Raw genomic sequence first — 20,499 nt, forward strand, 5'->3', positions numbered from 1 at the left:
GTGCCGTGACGACCCGTTGTATCCGCGACCAGCGCCGTCTGGTCCCCGGGGTAAAGCTGCTGCCCACCGGCGGGAAGAAGGAAAGACTGGAGTGTGTGTTTTTTTTTCCTCTTTTTTTTTTTTTCCCCCTCTCTTGCTGCGACCGCAGGTGCGTTAAAGGGACAGTGTACATATTCAAATTGAGAGATGCACTGAGTCTGAGAGGACACTTATCACTGAGTATATCTGTCTATCTGTGTTTTATCATTTTATTTTATTTTAGTGTTTTATCTCTTGTGGGTGGCTTTAAACTGTGTTTTGATTGCTTTGTGGGATTTTTTTGTTGTTGTCATTAACAATATGGATGTTAGTGGGCATGATGTCACATTTGGGTTGGGGAGGGGCCAGCGACTTAAAGGTAGTGAAAGATTTGGGTTCGCTAGTGATTTCAACCCGACATTAATACCTGCTGCAAGCTCCACACCTATTATGCAGCCAGACCGTAAACTTACACAAGTAGTATCTGTTGAAGCTTTTGGGGAAATGATAACAAGTTTGGCTAAACAGATAGGTGAGAACATATCAAGCACCATGCACCAGCCCAGTGCTGCCCAGCCTCAGTCTCCCACCAATCCACACCCGTCCCACCAGGCTGATTTGTCTCAATTGAAGGTTGTGGTGCAGTCAGACACCAAGGCTCCGCCTTACTTCAGGGGTGATCGTGCTGATGTATTTTCTATTCATGAATGGGAGGACATGATGAGATGTTACCTGAATAGAGTGAAATGTGACACTCACGTAGAAAGGTTTGATCTGATTATGTCAAGACTAACAGGTAAAGCCAGGGATGTGGTGAAAGTGTCAATCCGCAGCCGACCTGACTTGAGTGCGACCGACCTGCCCACAGCTGTGTTTGACATATTAAAGGGTAACTTTAGTGAGCTGTCATACTCTAACTTGCCCATGAAAGATTTTTACGGCACTGTTCCACGTGCTGGTGAAAGTGCTATGGACTATTGGATACGCCTTAACAAGTCAATAGATGCTGCGGACGAGTGCCTCCGGAGGCGAGGTAAATGTGTAGATGACCCCAGTGCAGAAGTGGTCTTGATGTTCATTAATCACTGTCCTGACCCCAGTCTCGCCATATCATTCCAACTGAAGGCACCTGAGCGGTGGACCACGGCTGAGGTTCAGGAGCGTCTGGACGCCCATATGAGAAATGTGAGAAAAACAGCAGCGCAGTCTCATAATGTGGTGGGTCTGTCAGTTTATAGTCAGAGCCCTGTGACTGATTCTTTTCGCCCTGTCAATCTGGGGATGTCTCAGGCCTCATTAGCGCACCAACCAGACCCCCCTCCCAACTCTCTACCGGCCACTGCCCTTGCTTACAGTCAGCCTCAGCCAGACCATGCTAGGGTGAGTCCCCAAGTGTCCCCCTTATCCCTGCCTCTCTCTGCTGTCTCTGACCCAGCCCCTACCACCGTCAACCCACCTACTACCGACGCTGGTGTTCAACAGGTAGTTGCAATGTTTGACAGAGTTCTGGCTATGTGCAACGCTTCCCTTACAACCAGTCAAAGGCCAGACTACCATCAGCCAGGTAACCACCAACAAGCCCACCGTCAGAATGGTCAGCCAGGCAACCACCAACAAGTCCACCGTCAGAATGGTCGACCCCGTTACCAGCAGGCATCTGAGTCCTTTCCATGCAAGGTTTGTGGCTCCAGGGACCATTCAACCCATGCACACTGCAGGCTTTACAGATTATGCCTTAACTGCTTCAGTCCTGGTCACATAAGAAATCAGTGCCCACAGGCCTCTCCTTCCTCAGCCATGCCACCTTCTCCCTCCAATGCTGGTTTAAACTAGCCCGCCCGTGCAGTGAGAGGGATAGCATGGGCGGCACTAGTGACACCCTCAGTGAGGAAAATGACTTAAGATCAACATATGTGAACTGCTGTAGTAATCTTCCTGATGACAAAACTGTGATTGCTGTGGGTTCACATAGAGTTGAAGGAGCCAATGACTTGTTTTATACCCCAGTGTTAGTAGGGGGTCAGTCAACTTTAAGGGGGATGCTTGATTCAGGGAGCATGTCATGCACACTCAGCGAAGAGGCAGAGTCCAATCTTAGAGCTGCTGGTGTCCTCCCTTGTCCTCAGCCTGTGCCAGAGAAGGTGGTCCTAGTTGGCTGTGGTGGCCTTATGACACAACCCAGATGTATCTATGACCTGGAGATTGAGGTTTACGGTTCTAAATTCATTGTGCCAACTTTCCTTGTCCCAGGGCAGAGAGACGAACTCATTATTGGTAGCAACGTCATCAGGCCCATATTACAGAGGATGAAGTCTGATGAGAAGTACTGGGAGCTCATCCAGTCCAACACCTCAGACCCCGACTGTGAGCAGTTTCTTCAGTTGCTCAGCTGCATCACTCGTTGGTCTGGTCCTGAACTGCCTGACAAGGTTGGCACGGTCAAGCTACGGCAAGCTATCACTCTAGCACCACAGAAGGAGTATCTGGTGTGGGGAAAGCTACCTGGCAGTGTTCCTGTGTCCCCTGGGAGCACTGTCATTGTGGAGCCCACCTCCTCCCGTTCAGCCCCCAAAGACATTATTGTGGGACGGGTTGTGGCACCCATGTGGGGAGATCGTTGGGTCCCTATGAAGGTCCTTAACCCAACCAAGAGTCCCGTGACACTACGCCGCAATGCTAAAGTGGCCGATGTGTTTACTTGTGTCGCGATGGAAGACCTTCCCCTCTCTCAGGGTGTGAATAGGCCACAGACCAGTCAGGCAGCTGACCCTCCTCCCAACTCAGATGCCAGCTCTACCCACACTCAGCAGCTTAAAGACTGTGGATTGGCAGACATCGACCTCGAAGGCTGTGCGGTGTCAGATGAATGGAAAAAGAGACTCTCTGAACTGTTGCTCACTTACCAGGATGTCTTCTCCAAAGACAAGCTGGACTGTGGGGAAGCTAAAGAGTTCGTCCACCGGATTCATCTCACTGATGATCACCCCTTCAGGCTACCCTATCGCCGTGTCCCTCCAGCACACTATCACAAACTGAGAGAGGTGCTGTCTGAGATGGAGTTGAAAGGCATCATCAGTAAATCAGTCAGTGAGTATGCATCGCCGCTGGTCCTTGTCTGGAAGAAGTCAGGAGAGTTAAGGATCTGCACTGACTTTCGCTGGCTTAATGCCAAGACCGTCAAGGACGCCCACCCGCTGCCTCACCAGGCCGACTGTCTTGCTGCCCTTGGTGGAAACGCCTTTTTCAGCACCATGGATCTCACATCGGGGTTCTACAACATCCCCCTCCATGAGTCTGACAGGAAGTACTCGGCATTCACAACACCCTTAGGCCTGTATGAGTACAACAGACTTCCCCAAGGTCTTTGCAACAGTCCCGCGTCCTTTATGCGGATGATGATGAGTGTGTTTGGTGATTTGAACTTCTCCAGCCTCCTCTGTTATTTGGACGACCTGCTTGTCTTTGCTCCATCCGAGGAGGAAGCCCTGAAACGGCTGGAGACTGTCTTCTCGCGGCTCAGAGCCAACAACCTGAAGCTGTCTCAGAAGAAGTGCTACTTCCTTCGCAGGACTGTGGGGTTTCTGGGTCACGTGATAGACAGCAGTGGCGTCTCAGTCGACCAAGAGAAGGTGAGGGTCATCTCAGCTTTCGGGAAGGAGGATCTCATGAACGACGACGGTTGCACCCCATCTCAGCGGAAGGTCAGGTCTTTCCTCGGGATGGTGCTGTATTATCAACACTTCATTCCTGGCTGTTCTTCCATCGCAAAGCCACTCTACGCCTTAACTGCAGGGCAGAAGAGGAAAGCCAAGGGCTCTTTCGGTCGGAGAAGAGCTGGCACCTTTCGAGAACTGACTCCTCAGGATTGGACCCCTGCCTGTGAGAAGGCATTTGATGATCTGAGACACGCACTCCTCAACAGCGTGGTGCTGGCACACCCAGACTTTGATAGGCCTTTCATCCTCTCCACCGATGCTTCCCTTGATGGTCTGGGTGCTGTACTGTCCCAAATTTCTGCTGGTGAGGAGAAGGCAAGACCCATCGCCTTTGCAAGCAAAACTCTCAGTCGCAGCCAGCTCAATTATCCTGCACACAGACTGGAGTTCTTGGCTCTAAAGTGGGCGGTTTGTGAGAAGTTTAGCCACTGGCTCAAGGGTCACAGATTCACCGTCTGGTCAGATAACAATCCTCTCACATATATCATGACCAAGCCGAAACTTGACGCCTGTGAGCAGCGGTGGGTTGCTAAGTTGGCTCCGTATTCCTTCGAAATCAAACATATTCCCGGCAGGTTGAACGTGGTGGCGGATGCCCTCAGCAGAGACCCTTTCGTGAAACCTTTGAGGGAACGGTTGCTGCGTGAACCCTACTTGGAGCTACTGGACCAGGTCTGTGACGTCAGTGATGGGTCTGTGCAAGATGCCTTCCGCCTCACCTGCCAACCACAGTCACTGGAGGGTCCATCTCACTCTGACGCCATTGAAGGTTCAATGTCTGAGGATGAGGTCTCTTCTCTTCTTTCCTCCTTGGACGAGTGGGACTCTGCTCCTAGGCAGCGTGCAGCCTCCCTGGTTGATCACCTCACCACCTTTGAACCACCTGGCCAGGACACGTTGCATTCCCTATCTCTTTCTGAGCTGCAGTCACACCAGCAACAGGACCCAGTAATTTCCAGGGTCGCTCTCTATGTCGACAGGAAGCGCAGGCCTTCCAGACGGGAACGCTACAATGAGAGTCAGCCGACTCTGAGAGTCTTGAAGCAGTGGGATAAACTGACTCTTCTGAATGGCGTCCTCTACAGGGTCACGAAAGATCCCTTGACTAGACAGAAGAGGTCCCAGTTCGTGGTGCCGGAGTCGCTAAAGGCAGATGCATTATCTGGTGTTCACGACCATGCTGGCCATCAAGGTCAGCCCCGCACACTGTCTCTGGCCCGCCAGCGTTTCTTCTGGTACGACATGGAGAAGGATGTCCGCAATCATGTGAAGCACTGCCACAGATGTGTTCTCAGCAAGACTCCTGAACCTTCCGCAAGAGCCCCACTGGAGAGCATTAAGACCTCTGCCCCCTCTGGAGCTTGTGTGCATCGACTTCTGGTCAGCTGAAGACCGTCACAACAAGTCTGTGGATGTTCTTGTGATCACCGATCACTATACAAAGTTGGCACATGCTTTCCCCTGCCAGGATCAGACAGCTAAGAGAGTAGCCAAGAAGCTGTGGGACAACTTTTTCTGTGTTTATGGCTTCCCTCAGCGCCTTCATTCTGACCAGGGAGCAAACTTTGAAAGTGAGCTGATTGCTGAGCTCTTGCAGTTGTCAGGGGTTGACAAGTCCCACACCACACCTTACCACCCTATGGGGAACGGCGGCACAGAGAGGTTCAACCGCACCCTGGGCAACATGTTGAGGTCTCTACCACTTCGCTCCAAACAGAAGTGGCCGCAGATAATACAGACAATGACTTTCGTGTACAATTGCACTGTCCATGAGACCACTGGGTTCGCGCCCTTCTATTTGATGTTCGGGAGAATCCCAAGGCTGCCAGTGGACCTTCTGTTCAGGAATGTACTTCATGATGTGACTGTGTGTGACTACAATGCCTACGTGAAATCCCTCTTGGAAGACCTGCACTGTGCCATGGCACTGGCCCAGAAAAACTGCACAGCGGAGCAGAGACATCAGAGTGACCAGTATAACAAACGGGTCAGGGGCCAACCTCTGTCTGTCGGTGACCAGGTGCTGCTGGCGAACAAAGGCGCCAAGGGAAAATGCAAGCTTTCTGACAAGTGGATGCCTGTTGTGCACACTGTGGTGGCCTCAAAACCAGCCCTCCATATCTACCGGATCAGGGATCCAGAGGGACATGAGCGTGTTGTTCACCGAAACCTGCTGCTGCAAGTCAACTTCCTTCCGCTGGAGGAGGCCTCGGATGGTGAAGATGATGCTCCTGTGCCCGCACCTACCCCTAGCATGACCGATACCGCTCCGGTATCTGATTGGCATGGGACAGAGGTGTCCGAGTTAGACACAGCAGCTGCAACAGCTGGGCCATCCCTAGCTGGTTCCCTCTCGGATGTTGACGGGGAGGATGGCCGCACCGCCTCATGGGTCCTTGAGCAGTCCCCTTTTGATGACTCTGTTCATCCAGACCACCCACCACCTCCTTCTGTGTTGGTCACCCCCGTTTCTAGTGACCCTGCAACTGCTGTAGAGACCCCAATGGCTTTCCCAGCTCCTCTGCCACAACGGCCCCCTGCCAATAAGCGTCAAGCATCACATGTAGATGGCCAGGTTACCTCACGATTCGGCAGAGTCATTAGACCTGTGCGCCGCTTCATTGAGTCCATGGCACAACTTGAGTCCCTTCTTGAGGGTTGAGATAAGGCCGCGTGCTGTTATTAATGTGTGAAATGTGGCGTGTTAGCCATTATTTGTGCTCTGGTGATATACTGCTGTATTGAGCCTTTTTTTATTTTTCGCTCATCCACATCGTTTGGCCAGGGTGTGGGGTGTAAACTGCACCTCACCTTGTCTGTAGAGTACTGTGGGTTCTTGCTGGGCCCAAGCGAGTCCCTCATTCTCTTATCCTTTAGGTAGGAAGCTCTTATTGCTGTTTCATATGGTTTTGTTGCTTGTTGTAATGGCCAGTGTGTTTATATGTGGATTGTTTTGCGACCCAGAATTTTGCATAATTCTAGCGGGGTGAGTGTAACAGGGACAGTTATGTCTCATTTGTATATAATATATTATGTAAATATGTCTATATAATTACACAAAATCTGTGTTTATTCTTGTTTCATCTTGTGTTAATACCTGACGCAGTAGGACTCACATCAGTATGTGGAACTATAATTTTAGCGTGTACCCCTACGTTCCTTATGTATGTGACACTGTTCCCCTTTTTTTCGCGGGGTTCATGCATCGTTCTCCCCTTTTGATACTGATCTCTGTGGGAGAGGTAGGCGGCTCTTCAGCCAGAAGCAATTTCCGTGTTTTAGTGTCGACTTTATGCAATTTAAGTTACTTTTTATTACTTATTTTTGTTGTAGTGTCTCACGGGTGTTCACAATGTATTTCTGTGTTGTTTAATTTGTATAGGGGCACGTTAAAGAGAGTACTGACTGGAGAAATGTTTTCTTTCTGTCGCTGTTTCGTCAGGTATGTTGTGTTACTTTTTACGTTATGCCCTTTTGATACTGATCTCTGTGGGAGAGGGGCACGTTAAAGAGAGTACTGACTGGAGAAATGTTTTCTTTCTGTCGCTGTTTCGTCAGGAGTGAAAATAAATGTACATCCTGAATGAAGCTACACGTCTGGGTCGTCGTCTTTCTACACAACACAACGCAGAGTCAGACACAGCCGGTTACATTTGTATGTAATTAAAGTGCAACAGTTTAACAACTGCAACAGACTTACATTGTTTTTGACTTGAAGGATCCCTGTATGCATTGTTTTATGGCCACTGGCAATTAATTTCACAGGTGAATTGCATATTGATGTAAAATGAAGCTCAGCGCAAGTTCTTTCAGGAAGACTGGGTATATATATATATTCACTCCGCAGCTGCATATAATCAGCTCATCACAGGCGTTCTCTTTAACCTATTACATTTCACCTCATTCTCCAGCAGCCAATCACCGTGCTAGAGCCAAACTTTAAAATGGCAGTCAGCTGTTATTTCAGGTGTTCATGCTGCCGCCCGCCCCCTCCCCATCCACCTCCTTTCATCACATCCAGTGCCAGGAGAGCTAATCCAAAAACCTCATCACACCTCCTCTTCATCCCATCTCCTCATCAAATCCAGATCTTCAGCATCATCACCAGTGTCTAGACCCCGGGGGGTTCCCTATACAGTATGCTCACGGCTGCATTTCCCCCTTTAGATATACCATTTCAGGATCGGGGTCTAATCGCCAAAGACTTAACATTTATCGTATGGCATGTGTCAATAAATGTTCTTTAAACAAAATGAAGTCTCTCCTGATTGAAATACACAGAAGCAGCCCACAAGGGGTCCTTGAGATGATAGTAAATTATTGAAAACATTAATAACAGAATGCTTAATGCACAAAACATCAAGAAATAAGTAGCCAATGCTTCAATCCTTTGAGAATACACTGTTTGTAGTCTATTTTCATTTAATAATAGATTACATTTATAAAGCGCTTTTCCTGGTGCTCAAAGCGCTTATAAGCAAGTAAAACAAAAATAACAACAAAAGTAGAAAGTGCTAAGCTAGGTGGAATAAAGGCAAGGGGTTAGTTGATTAGGAGTTGAAGGCAAGAGTGAAAAGGTGAGTTTTGAGGGAATGTGTGTAATCGGATCTATGGGAGTCCGGCTGTTTCCGCACGGACATTTTAGTTAGCCGGACTCCCTGTTTCCTGTGAAGTCCGGAAAAGTTTTTTTAAAATAAAACAATACTTTATTCCGAGTTTGCTTTCTTTTCTCTTTGGAGGTCATGACATAACGGCAATATAATACACGGTTCGGCTGCATTAAATATTACACATCTGCCGTAGTTCTGTATTTATAGAGCCCTGATGAGAAGGCTTCTGGACAAACAGGAAGAACTGCCCCCAAAACTGAAAACGTGACGTGAATCATAAATATGTCAGCAATTAAACAACATCTTAGATTTCTTTTCACTCAATACGTCTCCTTTCAGTATCAACACTAATTCGGCTGACTTTTATATTTGATCCAATTGGTAGATAGGCGATATTTACACCATAACGGTGCACAGCTGATAGAAATCAAGCCTAGTGGTTGAAGCACGTTATTGAATTTTAATATTTGTATTATTAGATATTAATAGGAGAGACAGACAGACAAACTAATAAGTGAGAATGTGTTGGTTTGTTCCAATCAGAGGCCGATTTAGCAAATATGGCAGTAGCCATCGATCATCACAAGATAAGATATACTTTATTGATCCCAAGTTGGACATTTTTTCGTTACAGCAGCATGTGTAACAGTTGTAAATATGCAGTGGTGTTTATTTGTAAATCATTTAGTATAATCACACAAATTCTGTGTTTTATATTTAATAATTCTCTGTTCTTTATTTATTGAACGTTCAATACCTGACAGTATAATACATATGTATAATATCAGTTAAAATAAGTGCTTAAACATAGCCTACAGTAGTTAACATAGCAGGAAAGCAATATGTCAATACTTTGTCAGGCTTAGATATTAATAGGAGACACAGACAGACAAACTAATGGTCTAAAGGCCTCTTTTGAATAAGAAAAAAGCTATCTGCTATACTACTATCATATATCAAAAGAATCAAAGGAACAGTTCAGCGCCCCACAACTTCATTGCAAACAGTTACAACCTTGACTGTACATCAGAAAGAACAAACATTAAAGAAGTGACTAACTGCATCAATAGGGTTAAACGTGTATTCAGCTAAAACATATACATCGCTGCAGTTATTATCCAGTGGAAAGCCCTTACCTACTGGCCTAGTTGAAAGAAAGTGGTTACTTTTTTTACTTTTTTGTGGCAGACAAAGCTATTATAGTAGGAACCTGCGACCCAAGTTTTTCATCTCCGACCTTTTTCATCTCTGACCTTGTTAAACATTGAACATTCAATAAATGAGGAACAGAGAATTATTAAATATAAAACACAGAATTTGTGTGATTATACTAAATTATTTACAAATAAACACCACCGCATATTTACAACTGTTACACATGCTGCTGTAACGAAAAAATGTCCAACTTGGGATCAATAAAGTATATCTTATCTTAAGATGATCGATGGCTTCTGCCATATTTGCTAAATGTGCCTCTGAACCTTGACAAGTGCATGTTTCAGGCTTATCAATGAACAACAGGAGGTGTCACAGACATAAGACCAGCTGTTAAATAAAGCTCTTCTGACCTTAGCTGTCATGTGGGTATATATCAATGATGCCCATTATGGACACAAGCAATTTTCACCCATGTATTAATTATATGTTTTAAATTTGAGTGTTTCCTATCCCCTAAACCTCCAGGGATGTACACAGTTTAATACTGGCAACTTCTAATTATGGGAAATACGAAAACGTCTTATAAAACTACAATTCCCAGTAGAGACGTGCCATAGAACATGTTGCAAAACACACAATAGCCAGCATGTGTAGTTCTGGGGACGGGGTGGGGGAGGACCCGTCCGAGTCCAGTTTTGGATAGTCTGCCGTGGTTCCATCCCATTTCAAAGTGCTGTTTGACACTCGGCGTAACGGGCGTAACCCTCGGCGCATTCCAACATCCAATCACAGCTTGAGGACTAATCACGGGGGTTGTCAAACATAGCGGAGAGAATACTTACTTCCGGGTGTAAAATTCTCTCAAGCAACTTCTATGAGCTGCTCCGACTCTCGGTCCTGACGGTTCCAAATGTCCGACATTATACAATCAAACAAATAAATAAACACAAGGATAATTGTGTCTTATTGTTGAGTAAATAACACTGTGTGGTTTAGAAAATAATACAACATTAGAAGTACGAGTTGGGAGTGAGAATGTGTTGGTATTTACCCTGCATTATGCACATGTTACTAATAAAGGATTATGTTATTGTATGAACTCTATTTACAATGTATTCACATTAATAGTTCATAATCAACGAATGACAAAATGCAGTGACAAGAAAACAACCATTGTATAGCACTTGTTTGAGTAATAAGAGGCAGTTAAATATAAAGGCAAGGCAATTTATTTTTCATACACATCAGCAAGTCAAAGCGCTTTAAATAAACGGAAGTACAAAATATAAACACATTTTCACATTACTATGAACTTGGGCGAAACAAGTGCATAGTTTAATATCGTTCTCATATATAGTGTTTTATAATGTTACATTACATTACATTGCATTTAGCTGACGCTTTTATCCAAAGCGACTTACAATAAGTGCATTCGACCAGGAAGATACAAACTTGAAGAAAGCAGAATCATATAAGTACATCAGGTTTCATAGAGCTAAAACATTTAAAGTGCTACTCAACTGGCTTTAGATACGCCAGTCCTTTGTTAGTATATAAGTGCTTTGTTAGTACTTTGTTAGTAGTTCTTTGTTAGTAATTATTTGTTAATAATTGTATCGCTCGAAGTGGAATCGAAAGAGATGAGTTTTCAGTCTACGCCGGAAGATGTGTAAGCTTTCTGCTGTCCTGATGTCACGGGGGAGCTCATTCCACCATTTTGGAGCCAGGATAGCAAACCCACGTGTTTTTGCTGATGGGAACTTGGGTCCCCCTCGCCGTGCGGGTGCAGCGAGCTGTTTGGCTGATGCAGAGCGGAGTGCACGTGCTGGGGTGTACGGTTTAACCATGTCCTGGATGTAGGAAGGGCCAGATCCATTCGCAGCATGGTACGCAAGTACCAGTGTCTTGAAGTGGATTCTAGCAGTTACTGGAAGCAAGTGAAGGGAGCGGAGGAGCGGCATGGTGTGGGAATGTTTTGGAAGGTTGAAGACCAGACGAGCCGCTGCATTATGTCTTTATTTTGTATGGCTTTAAGTGTGTTTTAAATGTGTTTTGTCATTATTATGGCGTGCACCAGCATGTGGACGTGACACGTCGCTTGTGAAAGAGTTCTCCAGTGCCTCTGTGTTGCTTGGCAGAAACCTTTACAGGTCTTCTTCCTCAGACTCAGGGCTAGTGTAGTCATTGTCATCCGACTCCTCAATGTCCTGCTGTAATTGAAGATCATGGCATTAGCGAATACGCCGCTGTACGCATGTACAGCCTGTTTGTGTTGGCTTTTGAGGAAGTGCCACCTCAGACTGAGGACACTCTTGAGCCCATGTGCAGCACCCTCTGTCAGGTCACCGAAATCTGTAGAGGAATAATCACACAGCAAAAGGGCTCAATGTAAACAAACCAGGACAATTGCAAATCTCTTTGCATTGTACAATGCTGCATATGTAAACACACTACAAAATAGGTAAATCCATCTTAAACTGAAGGATGTTACTATATATTGGGTGCCAAATGGGACATGTTGATTAATGTTTATATAGTACTTAACAAATAGTCAATAGACAGAAAATAATCGATTATGATCTTGATAATGAATAGTTTCAGTAATTTACTATTTCACTTCGGCCTGACACAGTGACAGATGTGTTCTACTTATGTAAGACATGTAATGTGTTGAAGAGGTGATGAAAATATTCAAATGTTAAGATCTCAGACATACTGCTGGTTTTGATGCCCTCCAAAGTCTGTCCTCTGAGTGCTTCCACTTCTTGCACTTCCTTCAGAAGGAACATGATGTGCTGCGACATCTCTTTCACCAGGATGCTCTGCTCCTCCTCCAAACGTCTGACCAGCATTACCTGGTCAAAGACAGACCTCTTCAACCTGAAGGTGTTGCCTTTAGGTTGAGGAAAGGAATGGAGTAGTGAACAAGGAATATTTATTCATATAATATATAATTACAGAATGATTTTCATTTCTTAGACACAAATCTTTGTAGCGATAGCATTGGTTCTTTCATATTTTGGTATAGACTAAAAAAAAAACAAGCCAAACTAGCAATTATCCTACCATTTCCATGCCTCTCCCATGGTAAGATGTAGCCCTCTGTCAGACTGCAAGCCAACTCCTCGTCGATCTGTTCTTCTGCACTCCTGTGTTGTATTGCACAACTTTTTCGCGAAGCTTCTTCTTCAGCTCTCTCATTCTCTTCCTCTTTCTTTGCCTTGCCTGGTTGCTGTCTGCAAAGTGAAACGGAAACAAAACTGTGTCATGGTGCCAGAATGTTTTTATTGTTTTTGAAAGGTAATTTCAATAACTACGTTTGACAACAAACCATGCTGACGATACAGATCTTGCTTCCTGTGCAAAAGAGTGACGGTGATGTTCTCAATATCCACCCTCAGTCCTTCAGTACACCCTGGGGCGTAGACTGTCTCTAAATAGTTGCAAAAAAACAATTGGAGAAGAGATACAATCAGTGACAGTCTCAGTTTCAACATATGGCCAACTTATATTGTGTGTCTAAACTTACAGTAATTAACAGATGTATATATGGAAAACCTGTGGTATGTCTTACCTGTGACTGCCCATTGCCTGACATCATACACCCACTGCTGTATGGTCTCCTGATCAAGGTTGTGCTCCTTTTTGAAGTCGCTGAAGCTGGCAGCTTCCACCTTTGCCCTCTCTGTGATCTTTACAAAAAAAAGAAAATGCCAGCGAAAAGCACCATGCAACACCATAATGCAAAGAACACCAGTTTTCAGTACAAGACCTTCAGAAGAACAGTTGAAACATTCCATGACACCATCTGACTTGCAAGAGGAAGTGTGGATAAGGGAGAACATAATGTATATAGCCATGACGTTACATTGCAGACATCCTTCTTAAATATGTAATGTCAGATGAGAAGACAATTGTAATTTGCCCTTACTTTGACATATCTGTGGGCTAAAACTTGATGAAGGTTGTCCCTCTTCCTTCTGTTCCAACCCATGGCCTGTTGAGTGAGCATGTTCACTCTTCCTAGAAAAGACCAAAAATATATCCACAAACAAAAAAGTAAGTATTCACATCAAAAAGGCAATACTGAGTGAGAAACCTGATAGACATGACTAAACCCAATCGTTGAAAGGTTGTTGAACTGGTAATTACAGTAAAGTAATACACCAATAATGTTTTTAAGGAGGGAACTCTCTGTAAAATACTTATCAGGGCTGCCTTATCACAGTGTGTAGTGTTAATACCAACCTGCTTTTGTCATGTATTTTGTGACCAGAGCTGCCCTGGAGAGAAAGCTGTTCACCTATAATGAATGTTACAATTAATGTTCGGTCACCATAACAATATTACCTACACATCATAGATCTTGAACTGGATGGTTTAAGAGAAAACTTGTGTACTGACTTCCTACAATATGCATGCATTTAGTGTTGCTGAACATATGAGCTGCCTATCTTTCATTTGAACTCAGACATAAAGGATATGCTTTCAACTAATCAACAGGCTTGTCACTGAGATGACATACATATTTGTACTGCTTTCTATTAAGACTTCTTGTATCCATACAGTTACAATAATGCCATTAATAACATACCTGCTCTACTTCCTCTCGCACTGTGTTTCCTGCTCTGTCCTGACTTCTGCCACCCCATCTCACCTGCAACACAGCGTAAGTAGTGTTATGTTGCATTTCTTTAGAAGTTTTTGATATCCAATAAGGCATGCCATGCACAACATTTAAAAATCCTTTGCATTAAAGGTGTTATGTACCTCACATTTTGCTGTATGGGCTTTAGCATGCATCACGCTAAGAAATGGCCTCATTTCGGTCAACGGCAGAAGCTCTGGTAATCCCTCGGCTATTTTGTTAAGGTATGGCCAGTACCTAAGAAGCAGGAGCAGCATTTTGTGACAATATCAATATCATCTAAAATGACTGCTGAGGCATAGGCCATTTTAAACATTGTTGTGGATGTGCAATATGACAGTGAGGATTACCTGCATGTTACATACAGAAGAAGTCAACATTTGCCTTCTTGGACATCTCTTTTTGGAGAAACATTGGGTAAGCGTATATTTCTCCACAGAAGTGGTTCAGTCCTCGTAAGAGAAACCCATGTCTGATTAATCAGAAGAAAATCTAGTTGTTAATAATAAACTGACACAGCAAGGCCTGGCTTAAGCACTCATCTCTGTCATCTAGGTGGCTATAACAACAAATATCACTTGGATGCTACAAATGATGGATCAATTCAGCTCCACAATCAAAAGTGTTTAATGCTTCCAATTCTTTCAAAGACTTAGACTTGGATTGCTATTAAAACTGAAATAATGAGACCAGACTCAAGAACACATATACACACACAGACACACTTACAAATACATACCTGCAAACTGCCACTTCAATGCCCTCCTCGTCTATCTGGGCACCAGACTTTTTTGACATCTCTCTGCCAGCGGTGAATTTGGCAGTACCACAGACGGCACTGTCATTTCCCTATAAAGTCAGTTTATTACACACAAGTTTTGACATATATAAAAAAGAACACCACAGCTGTAACTGCAACTATCATAATAAGAAAAAAAACGTACACTTTTCATGTTGCCTCTGACAAGGTCAACAAATGTTGCGACTTCCTCGTCCTTGGCCAGGAACAAGCCCTCATAGATTGGCGACTCCTCAGTCCTGTCCATGATAAGTTAACATACAAGTCAATAATACAAATCACAAAGCACTACATTACTATGATTTGTTTTAATATCTGTTATGGCTACTCAAAGACAACCCCAAGGGCTACTATTTGTATTAGCGGTGTGTTCTTTATCATTTTCATTAATACCTATACATACCCTTTTGACTTGGAAAACTGGTAATGCTTGCGGTTTCCATCACAGCAGACAGCCAACATGTCTGGAGAACATGCTGGACAAACAAAGTGATGGACCTGGCACATATCCTCTTGTTTGTACTGACAGAAGCAAAACTCGAAGAAGCTTCGCTGAAATGTATCAGCACAGATACTACCTGTCTGTATATTGTAAGTGGATTAGTAATTGTTTTGAAAGCAATGCCAACAATTAATGATATGGTATACAGTAATATGATATTGTTTTTTGTATGTTTCCGTGTGATTCAGGCAGATTTACCCGTCCAGCTTGAACAGATCTGTGCTCCAACATTTTCAGAAATGCCTGCCTGGACATGGCTGGTGCTGTGACCTTCATGTGCTCGAATGAGGTGAACACATCATATTTTTAAAGCGTCTGGCAGCTGGTGCTAGCTGGCCATTACCGATACAAAAGCAGGTCTTTAACCTCAGGAGTCCATTCTGCAGAGCAGGATGGACAGGATTTCCGAGGCAAGCAGACATTGTATCGTCCTGTGAACAAATGGACAAAGTAAAGGTATTTCGGTAATAAAACTGTGAGTTTGCCTTAACATGTTGTATTTAATACATAGATGTGCATATATGATATATTAGCTATTTGACATGGCATTTGGATGTTGTCTGAAAAGGACCAGGTGATAAAAATCTTTGCGTTGCACAAAGTGGTAAAACTCTGCTGTACAATACTACTTGTACAAAAAGAAGGGCTTTCAGAACAACTTACCGTTGATGGTGACCACAGAAATATGCTTCCAAGGAGTAACTGTGACGTCATCAGAGCATTCACAGATTGACCTTGGAGTAGGAACAGGCAGTTGACATACTGCAATGTAGAAAATAAGTTAGGAAGGGTGTATTTACAGTTTTTCCTTAATTCTCCAGATTATCAAGATATTCAATAACATTTTGCATAATTTCACAGCAGTTGTAGGGGGAATGGGCTCCAGAAATCCATTGAACACAGCCTCTCTGTCATGGAAGATATTCCTCTTGTGGGCTTCCATGTCACAGGTTGCACAGAGGAACTCCATGTCCAGTGGAACACAGTCCAGGCACCTAATAGCCGCTTCTTCTGCACAGCATCTGTGGCACTTCTGAATGGCTATTCTCTCAGCTGAGAGTTTTGCATTAAAAAGCATTGGCCTAGCAGTTTTCATTCTCACATCTGTGAGAAGCTGCCTTTGTGCCCACGCAGAAACCGTTCCGTCTGTTGCCCCCAGAACCTGGACTGCAGTTAGGGTGTCCCTTAACTCTTGGAGATGAGTTTCTAAAAAATAAAACAGCTGTTAAGACACCCTAAAACTGGTATGATGGATATTAAGGTAGTATACTGAAACACTTTTGAGTTGGGAAAATACATGCGGACTAATAACAGCAACATGCTATGAATCATTATATGCATCCAAAGCAATATTAGCAAGTGATACTTATACCAAATATGCATTCACTTGTCATGAAACAGTCAACACTCAATACTTTATTATGATTAACTAGATGAGTATAAAAATGGAAAAATTGGGGAAAACTGTCGTGCCAGTCAACTGCTGTTATAATCAATATACTCACCAAGACTACCAAACTCTTGATGTTCTAGCTGAAGGCCTTCCTCATGCACAGGATCGTCTCTTCTGGCTTGTGAAGCTGCAGAGACAGTCATTTTTGCTTAACCCTTCAATCAATCTAAAATTACACCAATTAATTGTAATATGAGAATGCTCTGTAAGGACTTCAGGTAATGAAACTAAGAACATATTACCACAGCATCACAATGACAATTTACATTTGCCATACTTTTATCCAAATCGAGGTACACATTTAAAATACAACACAAGCAAGGATTATCAGTCATAGGCTCGTAATATATCTTGATTTAATTTGAAAATGTTTTAAACATTGCAACAGATTTGTCAAGAGGTATCTTTACATTACATAATTTCTTACTGTGTACACCAAAATAACTTTGTTATGAATTATCTTTATTCTTAGACTTAGAAATCATGATATAGTAAAGAACAAACCTGATGCGGAGCGCTGTGTTTCCCATTGTGTCTCACGTCTGCGTGTGACCACTGGATAAGAAAGAGGTCTCTTCCTGCTTTTTCTTTTCTTTTTCGGAGGGATGGCAGGGGTTTCAGTGACCATGGCAGCCTATATTTTTTCAGAGGTTGAGATCAACAACAAAGTTGTAATACAACATAAGACAGCAGCTCTTATATTTGAGCAATTATTTAACAGTTGCATAAAAAGGTCTAACGGACCCTTTACATTACATCAATAAAAAGCAATAGCAATGATTATATTACAGACTTGGGTATTTGCTTATCATGAAAAGCCTCACCCTGGCCTCATGGACAAGAGCCTCGCTAATCAATGATGCCATGTGCATCCTGGCCTCATTTGGATCCTCAAAGACCCTCACTTCACGGTTGAGGGACATGGCATACAAAGAGAGAGTGAGTAATTAAAAGAGAAAGTGAGAGAGAGTGATTGAAAAAGAGAAGGTGAGAGAGTGATTGAAAGAGAAAGTGAGAGAGTGTTTGAAAGAGAGACAGTGAGAGAGAGTGGCTCTTAAAAGTGCCGTTGGTTTTATATGTGTGTGTGTGTGTGTGTGTGTGTGTGTGTGTGTGTGTGTGTGTGTGTGTGTGTGTGTGTGTGTGTGTGTGTGTGGATATGTGTGTGTTGGTGATATAGAGTTGTAAAGAAGCTGTAAAACAGGAAAAATAAAAACATGATTAGGATTATTTAGAATAACAGTAACATCTGTGCATTACTCTATTATGCAATAATAATTTAGTATAATTTATACTGTGCATATTGTTATATTGTGAGGGACATGGCATACAAACAATACAGACACAATATACAAACAATACACAAAATGAAGAGAGTGCAATAATAATTAATCTGTGCATTACTTTATTATGCAATAATAATTTAGTATAATTTATATATCTTATATCTTTTACTATATATTTTAATTCTAAAATGTAACAATCCCAATGTTCCCACTGGCCAGTCAAATCCTCTGGAAAAACTCCAGGTCCACATTTTTGTTCCACTCCATCGCCGATTCCACTATTAACACTCTGTGTTGAAAGCTGTCTTTACAACACATGGGCAAATACAAGCATTTAAACATATTTTTCTAGCAGGCACCTCCACTATCCAACTGTGCCGGGGACAGCTAATGTCATTTAGCTGTATAAACTATAAATGCTATCCAGCTACAAACTTTGACCGGAAAGCCGGAGGCTAGCTGAACGTGGCCGCTAGCTTGCGCGTAGCCTATTGTAAAAGCTAAACACACTACAAAAATAAACATAATATCCAGGAATGAAACGCTATAGAGACTGTGCTACAGTGGAATAAATAAAAGCAATATCATTTCGTGTTTTAAAGAAATAAACTCCCCTTGATTTTAGATACTTACTGTAGTCCGTTGTGAGATGAATTGAATGAAAGTGACGTGATCGTGGGCAACGTCACGTGGCTACGTCACTGCCGTAAAGCGCGACACAACGTTGCCGTGGTAACGACGGCATCTTCTTCTGGTTTATCGTTGTTATAAAAAAAATGATTATTATTGCTATTAATGATCAAATATGAATGTAATTGTCTTTTAAATAACGTAAACTAAAGGGAACAATCTATTTGACACAGCTGAAGCTCTGGCCTTCCTTAGAAAATAACTAATTTAATAAAAATGCACCGTTTTTTGAGAACAAACATTGGTAAATAATGCACCATAATACATTCTGACGAAAAATAAAAATAATTATGAATACAAATAAAATAAAAGAAGCCTCCCGTGAGTTACTACAAGCTATAAAGTAGATTTTAAAAACGTTTTATAGAATAAAAAGCTCACTGCAGGACGTTGTAGAAATGCGTGTGCACCACGACAAAGGAGCCTCATTCACTTTACATTGGGGTTGTTTGCGTGGTGCCGACACGCAAATATAAAAGATTCCGTGACTCCACCACGCAATGCGGTGTTAAGGAGTCGTGGAGGAGTCACGCATTCTGGTGAGATCAGATTGTAGAGTTAATTTATTCACATTAATTCCCATCAACAAATCAATTGTATTTGTCACATGAAATCTTTATTAGGCAAGGCAAGTTTATTTATATAGCACTTTTCAACACAAGGCAATTCAAAGTGCTTTACAAAAAATGAAAGACATTAAGAAAATGGCATTTAAAATCAGTCATTAAAAAGAAAAGATAATAAAATAAACATTAAAAGAAAAAACACATAGATAAAAGTTACAGTGCAGTCTAAGATATGAATAGTTCAATTAAAAAGCAGCGACAAAAAGAAAAGTCTTCAGGCTGGATTTAAAAGTAGTAAGAGTTGGGGTTTCTGGGAGTTTGTTCCAGATATTTGGAGCATAATAACTGTACGCTGCTTTACCATGTTTAGTTCTGACTCTGGGGACAGAAAGCTGACCAGTCCCTGTAGACCTGAGAGATCTGGATGGTTCATCATTTAGCAGGAGGTCAGAAATGCATTTTGGTCCTAAACAATTCAGTGCTTTATAAACAGCAGCAGTATTTTGAAATCTATTCTTTGACACACAGGAAGCCAGTGTAAAGACTTCAGAACTGGAGCGATGTGATCCACTTTCTTAGTGTTAGTGAGGACTCGAGCAGCGGTGTTCTGAATCAGCTGCAGCTTTCTAATAGATTTTTTAGTGAGACCTGTGAAGACACCATTGCAGTAGTCCAGTCTACTGAAGATAAAAGCATGGACATATTTGTCAAAATCCTGCTGTGACGTTAGTCTTTTAATCCTAGATATGTTCTTTAGGTGATAGTAGGCTGATTTAGTAACTGTTTTAATGTGACTGTTGAAACCAATAACTAATTTAACCCGCTGACAAGAGAGCCTACCTCCGAAGATCGTGACTGGCTGAGGGACAGACACGGGGGCAGGTTCTCAGGAATTTCTTGGCTTCTCTCCCCCGAGCCAGAAGAGGAACACTACAGCTTGGAAACACTTACTGTTCCTGAAATTATCAAATCTGTTGGGCATCAGGGACCTGAGGAAATTGTGGCAAGCATGGCATTGTCTGAAGAGCGACAGAGGGCAATTCAGGTGGCTACCAC

The 20,499-nt window shown here is 43.1% G+C and overlaps 1 protein-coding gene across 3 annotated transcripts; it reads right to left on the reverse strand.

The window, feature by feature from the left end:
- Nucleotides 1-10,715: 10,715 nt before the first annotated feature.
- Nucleotides 10,716-19,080, reverse strand: LOC307021840 (uncharacterized protein). 3 transcript variants are annotated; one of them, XM_079654316.1, is made up of 19 exons: nucleotides 18,821-19,080; nucleotides 17,729-18,094; nucleotides 17,409-17,538; nucleotides 16,957-17,031; nucleotides 16,554-16,657; nucleotides 16,115-16,213; nucleotides 15,650-15,882; nucleotides 15,353-15,531; nucleotides 15,095-15,188; nucleotides 14,890-14,999; nucleotides 14,273-14,387; nucleotides 14,097-14,154; nucleotides 13,749-13,805; nucleotides 13,434-13,534; nucleotides 13,077-13,194; nucleotides 12,834-12,935; nucleotides 12,569-12,738; nucleotides 12,219-12,395; nucleotides 10,716-11,854 (listed from the first exon to the last, which is right to left on the reverse strand). In XM_079654316.1, exons 7-17 carry the CDS (start codon nucleotides 15,725-15,727, stop codon nucleotides 12,608-12,610), a joined length of 1,143 nt encoding a protein of 380 aa, XP_079510442.1. In that variant the 5' UTR covers nucleotides 15,728-15,882; nucleotides 16,115-16,213; nucleotides 16,554-16,657; nucleotides 16,957-17,031; nucleotides 17,409-17,538; nucleotides 17,729-18,094; nucleotides 18,821-19,080; the 3' UTR covers nucleotides 10,716-11,854; nucleotides 12,219-12,395; nucleotides 12,569-12,607. The 3 variants fall into 3 exon arrangements, with proteins under 3 accessions (XP_079510442.1, XP_079510441.1, XP_079510443.1); XM_079654315.1 differs by having other exon boundaries at nucleotides 16,115-16,657; XM_079654317.1 differs by having other exon boundaries at nucleotides 13,434-13,525; nucleotides 13,751-13,805; nucleotides 14,097-14,159; nucleotides 16,115-16,657; nucleotides 18,821-19,068.
- Between the last annotated feature and the right edge of the window lie 1,419 nt (nucleotides 19,081-20,499).

The sequence above is a fragment of the Notothenia rossii genome (genome assembly GCF_949606895.1).
Source record: "Notothenia rossii genome assembly, chromosome: 10".
NCBI classification, from domain to species: domain Eukaryota; kingdom Metazoa; phylum Chordata; class Actinopteri; order Perciformes; family Nototheniidae; genus Notothenia; species Notothenia rossii.

Coding starts and splice junctions, on each gene's coding strand:
- LOC307021840 (XM_079654316.1), bottom strand. CDS start 15,727: ATGAAGGTCACAGCACCAGCCATGTCCAGGCAGGCATTTCTGAAAATG. Junction 13,806..14,096: donor TGCGAGAGGAAGTAGAGCAG/GTATGTTATTAA, acceptor CATTCATTATAG/GTGAACAGCTTTCTCTCCAG. Junction 12,936..13,076: donor CAGGCAATGGGCAGTCACAG/GTAAGACATACC, acceptor GCAACTATTTAG/AGACAGTCTACGCCCCAGGG.